The sequence below is a fragment of the Melanostigma gelatinosum genome (genome assembly GCF_949748355.1).
Source record: "Melanostigma gelatinosum genome assembly, chromosome: 3".
NCBI classification, from domain to species: Eukaryota; Metazoa; Chordata; class Actinopteri; order Perciformes; family Zoarcidae; genus Melanostigma; species Melanostigma gelatinosum.
The window spans coordinates 6,273,057-6,281,150 of record NC_136636.1 but is presented as its reverse complement, the minus strand read 5'-3'; the positions used below and the strand labels follow the sequence as shown (position 1 = coordinate 6,281,150).

General features: G+C 41.2%; 1 protein-coding gene across 1 annotated transcript; it reads right to left on the bottom strand.

Moving 5' to 3' along the window:
* Window positions 1–294: 294 nt before the first annotated feature.
* Window positions 295–2,819, bottom strand: lrrn1 (leucine rich repeat neuronal 1; the record flags this gene model as incomplete). Its single annotated transcript, XM_079265579.1, has 1 exon — window positions 295–2,819. The coding sequence occupies one exon, from the start codon at window positions 2,817–2,819 to the stop codon at window positions 666–668; it is 2,154 nt and encodes a 717-aa protein (XP_079121705.1). The 3' UTR covers window positions 295–665.
* Between the last annotated feature and the right edge of the window lie 5,275 nt (window positions 2,820–8,094).

Here is an 8,094-nt window from a genome sequence, read left to right as displayed (position 1 = left end):
TCATATTTCTATTGCTGGTTTACAGTAGCTGATCTGCAAACTTAAGTCTAAATCAAACATACTTATTATGTTATTATAATCATTTAATGTACAAAAAGTAAATTAAGTCGTAGCTGATACAACATTACAGAGGAATTGCTAACATTATTCAATAGACAGTATATCAAGTCTAAACGTACTTTGTCAGCTTATATTTCAGTTGATAGACAAATTAGTATATATTTCAGTGCACAACAGTCAACAGTGAAACTGTTTTACAAGAGGAAAAAAAGGCAGTTTCTAACAGTTCTGCCATAGAAACAAGTCAAAAACAGGTTGGATTTCAGCTTTTCCATTGCTTGCTGAATCCGTGACAATGCTCATGCTGTGTTCATTAAACGAGTCCTAAAAATAAAGCACAGTGACTACTAAGTCCAGGGAGCTAAACAAAGCTGCCATATTGTGTGTGAAAATGGGCGAGAGGTAAAAAGGCAATATGCTAAACTAAAGATGTGAAAATCTCAGTACGTCAATTTCTTTAAAGAGCAAGTCTCAGAGAAACAAATGAAAACAAATTGGAAACATGAAAGAAAAAAAATGACTTTGTTCAATTACACAAAGAAGCAAGTATGTATATTTGTGCTCCTAAAAGAAACATGTCTGTATCTCTCACTGGGTAGTAGCTCTCACCACATGTAATAGCTGCGTGTGGTATCCACCTGACTGGGTTTGGTCTCGGATGAGCCCTCTTTCTCCTTCTCACTGTCTGCCTCCCACAAGTTGATAAGAGGAGGGTACAACTCGTTTAGCGGTATTGATGAGGTTTTCTGCATGTACTTTTTCAGAGAATGATGATAGTTTTTCCTCTTCCACCTCCTGGCAATGTACACTCCCAGAAAGGCCAGACCGATGATCGCAAACATCGTTCCCATGACTGCCGCTAGAGCGGTGTTGGTCCCTTGGTCAGATATTTCCACAGCGAAGGTTGCCTGCTTCGTCGTCACATTCACGCACGACTTCTGTGTTTGTTGGTGGATGTTGGAGACGGTGAGGCACACCTCGTACTCAGTTGCTGGTTGTAAATGCGTAAGGTTGTACTCGTGGACATCAACGGGTACCCTGGCAGTGTAAGTAATATGTGGGTTGTCTATTTTCATGGTGGCAGATGACCACTTGAGGTTGGAGGTCATTACGTTGGAATTTATTTTCCAGGAGACAAGGATAGAGTGAGATTCTGTTTGTTTGACGTAGATCTTCATTAGCTGAGCGCTGTCCAACAGAGTGCCGTTCACCCGTATAGCTGTCACTCTTGTGTCAGCTCCCTCTGAATTTTGAGCCACACAGGTGTATCTGCCAGAGTCTTCTTCTTGAATATGAGAAATTCTCAATGTCCCTTCATTGCTGAGGCTGTACTTGTCAGATCGGGTGTCCATCATTATCTTGTTCCCCATTGGTGTCACCCAGTAGATTTCAGGCTCAGGCTGGGACATGGCTCTGCAGTCCAAGTCCAGGGTCATGCCGATGTCAAGGTTGAGGTGGCTTGGGAAAGTATCATGGGAAATCAAGGGCAGGCACTGGTTTGCTAAATTATTCTGCAGCACCTCCCGCACATGCAAACCCCTTACTTCTGTTGGCATGGCACAAAACATGGACAGAGGCTCCATGAAACGGACGGTGGTTTTGTTGGAGCTCATCCACTGAATGACGCAGTCACAGCGCAGAGGATTGCTGTGGATGCTGATCTCACGCAAGTTGGGGAGAGAATCCACAGTGGACTGATAGAGGGCATTCAGAGCATTGTTGTTCAGCATTAGACTCTCCAAGGCTGGGACATCACGAAAGGCCTGACGATTGATGTAAGAGAACTTGGGATTGTTTGTAGCCTCCAGTTTTGTGAGCTCAGGAAGATTGTCCAGCGCGTACCGGTCAATAGAAACCAGCTCTCCCATGTTGTTTATACCCAGCTCCTTCAGTCTCAGCATGTTCTTGAAATCTCCTTCCTGAATCTTGTGCACTGGGTTTTTGTTCAAATCCAAGAACTTGAGGTTAGGTAGTTTCTGGAGGGCTCTCTGGGGAACTTGGATCAGCTTATTGTGATAGAAAGAGAGACTTTCAAGATTGTCAAGTCCCACAAAGGCATTTCCAGGGATGTCTGTCAAATCCATCCCAGCCAAAACCAGACTTCTAAGATTGCCCAGTGGCTTGAAATTAAAGTCCATTATTCCAACAATAGGGTTCTCCCCAATCATGAGGATCTCTAGGTTGGGTGTGGGTTCAAACCACTGGCTGCTGATGGTCTTAATTTTGTTGGAGTTGAGGTGAAGCCTGAGCAGGTTGTGGAGCCCAGTGAAGGCATTGGCAGAGATTGTGTTGATCTGATTGTGGTTGATGTAGAGCTCCTGCAGGTTGCTGAGGTCCTGCAAACAGTAATCTGGCATTTCCGTGATCTGGTTCTCCTCCAGATGAAGCGTGGTGAGCTGGGACATATTGAAAAGGCCAACATCTCGAATGCTACTGAAGTTGTTCTGGGACAAGTCCAGCTCAGTTAGGTTGAATAGCTGCTCCAGCTCATCATTGGTCCTGGCAATGTAGTTGCTTTGTAGGAGGAGAACCTGAGTGTCACTGGAGAGGTTTCCCGGAATACGTGTTAAGCGAAGGTCATTGCAGTCCACAGTGATGGCCTCTCTGTAGGTGGACTGGGGGGTAAACCAGGGCCGGATCTCGCATACACACAGCTGGGGGCACTCATTGTTCTGGACGTAGGATAGTCCTATCGATACCAGCATAAGGCCAGCAAACACCTGGCCTAGAAGTAAGCAGTCTAACCTCCGTCTAGCCATGCTGGGGTAGGACAGGAGGAGGGCCAGATGAATTTGGGAGAGAGTGCGTTACAGTCATCAACCAGACTTTCCGCTGATTAGGTCTTTCAGTCCAGTGAAGTCCAGTAGGGGGTTGAAGGAGGGTAGAAATTTACCTCAAGATCTTGTACCAGAGTAATCTGGGAAACAAACACAAAGCATATATGTCATTGTACAGAAAACAGTGTCAAACCTATTTTTATATTGAAAAGTGTACATTGCTAGCAATGCTCGCAGCACGACTCAAGGGGTAGCAATGTTGGTCTGTCACTGTCGGTCCATCACTTTGGTCCAGACTTAAGTATCTCAACAACTATTGGATAGATCACTTTGAAATTCCGGACAGACACTCATGGTTCTTAGAGAAGACATTTGCATAACTTTGGTGGTCCCTTTCATTTTTTTCTTCAGTTTGACATTTGTAGTTTTGAATGAAATATCTCAGCAACTTTTAAATGTACTGCCATGAAATTTAGCCCCACCATCATGTCAAAATGTTAATTTGTCTAATACTTTGGTTTATGAACAAATACCTTCATAACATCAGCATGCTACCACTGTTATTGTGAACATATTCGCATGTTGATGTTACCATTTAGCTCAAAGCACTACTTTGTCCAAGTACAGCCTTACAGAGCAGCATGAGTGTAGACTTAGTATTTCTGTATGTAACAATTACTGGATTATAACATAATCTTTCATGTTTCTTGTAAATGAAGAAATTACGTAAGACACCAGACTGACGAACAACAATTGCTTCTCCACTATCCTTGTGAGACTGAGTTATGTGCAGCATCAACAATTTTGAGAAAATGCAAGTTCAGCTCATTACAATGCCTGCACAAAACACTGCTCTGAACAACTTGGAAACAAATCAGACTCCACTGCGGGCTTTCATCTATCCAACAGGCCCATACGGACTTGATCATTAGCTTCTTCGAACATCATTAAACACGATGAGATATTTGTATGTGCCAAGCCTCAGAGAAAGCAAAAAGAAAATAAAAATATGCACATCTTCATTTTTAATGCAACGTCTTCAGCATTTTGAATTTAGGGCAAACATGAAAAAGAAGTTTTCAGCAGGCCTGCGATTTTTTCTGGGATGACTGGGTACAGAAGGAATATTGTCAAAACTTTGAGCAGCATTCTTTAACTCTAATACTTGTGACTACAAACGGGATTTCAGCAGTGGGCTTTTGGAGGACTAGAATCTCTGGTCGAGCTCAGTAGCTTTGATCATCAAATGCAAGCTCCTGAGAGGTACAATGGGCATCTCTTTAGCACACTTACTCCAGTAACTGAAGATAAAGCGTTGGTTCTGGAAAACAAAACACAGCTTGTACTCAATGCCACTGATACATTCTAAAACTCTGTCTATAAATGGATGGACATTATATTCTTTTACACTAGGGATGGCAGTGAAGGTCTGTCAGTCCACCACCTTGGTCCAGACTGAAATATCTCAACAACTATCAGACAGATTGCCATGGAATTGTGTCAAGATATTTATGGCTATTTTAATGTTTCCTTTCATAATACTTACAACTATTTTTTATATATTTGTGATATGTTCCAGTTTACTTGTAGGTGTATTATTGTCTCTGCACTGCCAAGCTTTGGGATTGATGTGTTTTTGAGAGGATTCTCTTTGTGTACCTAATTATGTTGAGGTACCATTTTCGGTACCTTAGTTTAGCACTAAGGTACCGAACATGGTATAAATGATACCTGCTAAACATCAACATGCTGGCATTGTCATTATAAGCATTTTCGCATGCTGAGATTAGCATTTAGCTCAAAGAACCACTGTGCCGAAACACCCTTACAGTGCCTCACTCTCAGTCTTGTTAGGAGGATTTGGAGTACCCCATGCCTTTCATATGCCTTTCATCTCATTTACATGAGATATGTGTCTCAGTCACTCAATAATTCTGTTTACATGCAATTACTGTATCTAGACATACTGTTTCCATGCAACAGTTTTATCCCTCACCATTCTTTACAAACAGGATTAGGTTGCCAGCACGTGTTTAACAAGCCTGTGCACTCGCAGTATCCTACAGCAACAGAGATCCCAATACTCGATTAGGTCTATTTAAGTATATTTACTAAAGGAGGCAACCCACCCTGAGCTGAGCCGTAAGGCAGCACCCCAGTACCACAACCTTCTCCACCACACAGCTTTATGGTCAACACCAGCTTAAGAAGATAGCACTTAAAGATGCTTTCAAACAAGAGAGCTGATCTAATTCATCTGAATGCAAACTGCCTGGCAACAGCACCAGGGAGACGGAAAGATGTTCCTCCTATACTGGGGATTCCCTATGGGAAAGGGCGGTGCATGGGTGTAACAGGGATAGCACAGTATCTTGTCTTTAAGCTAAAGCACTGTATATTGTGACGATCGCTGTGCCAGTCAGGATTAGTGGATGGAGATACTGAAGTGGAGATTAGCTTGAGGCGGTGTACTGGATTCAACCCAGAGGAGAGAAACAGGTCACTTAATTAAAAGCAACATATCAGTAAAATCTGAGACACATCCAGCATAAAGATGGAGTGTTAATTCATTGATAATCTCATTATGAAAATGATTCCTTACGCATTTGTTTGTAATTTTATCAATAGAAAATAATATCATATAAGATATAGTAGTGACAAAAACGTGTCAGCATTCTTGTAGTCTGTTCTGTCAGTGCACCAGTCATCCCATTCAAATAAACCACATAGAAAGTTTCTTTCTCAAAATAAGAATAAAAATAGAAAGCAAATAGAACAAACAGAAAAATGTGACACTCTTTTCTAAAACACCATGCGTAATTTACATTTAAAATAATGTTGTTTTGTTGGCTTTCTTTTGGGTTAGACTGATAAAGTGACTGCATTTTTATTGAATGCTAATTTACTTCTTTTTTTTTAACAGACTGAAGTCAAACTAAAAGGCATATTCAGGAAGTAAATAATTAACAGAAATTAATCAATACAACAAAACGATTGTTTTAATTGAAAATATATAAACTGTGAATAAATGCAACTGAGCACCTTTGGACTTTTTCTCACATTGTTGGTTCCATTGGGTTTTTGTATTATTGCAGAAAAAAATCTCTGTGGCAAACACAAGTTTATGATACTTACACTTTTTCTGTTGAGCAAATGAATCTTCATAAATGAACACCACTTTTAGGATTTTTGAAGTATGAATGCTATCTGCAGAAGTACAAAGCTAACGCTACGCTACAAACCAACTACACCACGGTCACATGACTTTATTTATTTATTTATTGGTTTATTTGGTTAGGGGCAGTGCACATTAATAAAACATTCCTGTAAATGCGCCAGAGTTAGCCAAGAGACTATTTTTCATCTGCAGTCCCGGGGCCAATGTTCACGTCACCACTAAGCTAAAGGAGGACTAGCATTAGTGATGATGTTTCGTAGTCTCATTTAGATACTTGTTAGCAACCGCTTTTTCTAGGACACATAAAAGCTTCAAAATTCCCCACAGGGGTATTTATTTACTCATATCGTAGATCAAAATATTAAAATCTCTTAAGCGTGTGTTAACCACAGACCATATTCCAGGCATATAACCAAAAACCCATTGACTTTGAGACGAGGGATAGGGAAGTGTCAAAGTGCCAACTCATTTCCGTGTTTAGGGACTCATTTCTGCAGCCCACTATTTACCACAAATGGGGTTAATCTTAGATTCTCCCCATTTGGTAAACGCTAACAGCTTTGTCTGTGCTCCCCTTAGTGCAGTGTAAGATTAAGAAGCTTCTGATCGCATTTAATACTGAACACACAAACTATGACACACGTTTCAAAGTGAAAAATAGGTTAGCTGAAAAAAGAAATAAATGAACAGAATGCTGTTCTGATGTAACTATGAGCACTTAAAAGACTGCAAAAAAAACCCTGTGTCAACATCCTGTTGATACTGGTTGATTTTTTTAACAACTCAAAGCTGTCCGAGACATCCTGACATGCAGGCTTCACAGGTCCATTGTGATCGGAGTCCCAGAGCAACAGGAGAGCTTAAAGCACACAGCAGGGGGAAGAACACTCAACACAACACCAAAGGCAGGAAACAGGAAACAACCCAGAGGTTGTCACCACGGCCACCTTTGAACCTGTGAATGGGATACTTGAAACACCAACAGCTCCATTATGTTTCCTTTGAAAATCCATCGGTTAATAGATGTATCCTTTGTGAAATATCACACTGGATGATGTCGGTGGTGACACAAAAACACGGCAGACGTCACGCAAACTAGGTACAGATGTTTTTTTCAGTGTGCCGTTGATGGATACTATTCTCACACAAGCCAAGATTACTCTTGATAATCTAGAGCCGTCACTGTTAATTGGAAACTATTTCCTAGTGAAGAGTCACCACCTATCGTCCATAGCTGTTGTATAATGTCATGGTGTTTAATGGCTGCAGGTGCTACATACACAATGCTGTCAGTCGACTACGTTTTTCCTGAATTAAAGTCGCAAAAATGTGGATTCAAGATAGTAGATTTCTTTTAATATTTTCCTCCCAAAGCAACATCACAGAACAGCATTGTTTCAGGCCTCAGGTGTTTGGTGTTGTATTTGGCCAGAATTGCTCTACAGTGGATCTTAATTCAATGGGCTACCTCCAAAGCTGGGAAACTTTTCATGGAATGAATGGATAAAGTTACTGTGGTCACACATACACAGAAACTGTAGGCTGCCATTTCAGCCCTGAACGAACCTGGCAGCCATGCAACTGCCCACTTTCATCGCATGCCTGATTCCTGTCGTGTCCACTTGAGAAACTGTCACTTATGGTGATCCAGCTTGTTAATTGGCGTCCTGACGAAAGTTCAAAGATGTCACTTCATGTAGACATGGCCTAAAAATATCCAAACAGATTGGTGACACAGTATCAACCATTTTCTTATTACTTGCCAGTACAAAAGCCTAATTTCATCTTTGTTGTGGCAGTGTATGATAATGGTTACCATCTTTACCAGAAGGAGAGGGACTGAACATACAGCTTTCTTTCTGAACTGTAGAAAAACATGTCTGTGATGACGAGTACTAATGAGAGGCCAGTCATCATTTTCTTCTACGTATCAAAGTAAAATCCAGGTTGAAATGTGAGGGATGGTAGATGTGCCTTTAAGTCCCCATCTAAACCACTCTGATTGTATATGTCCAAGGCCAAGACACTTTTGTTTTTTAAACTCCTCTCCACGTCCACGTAAGAACTGAGAGTGACACC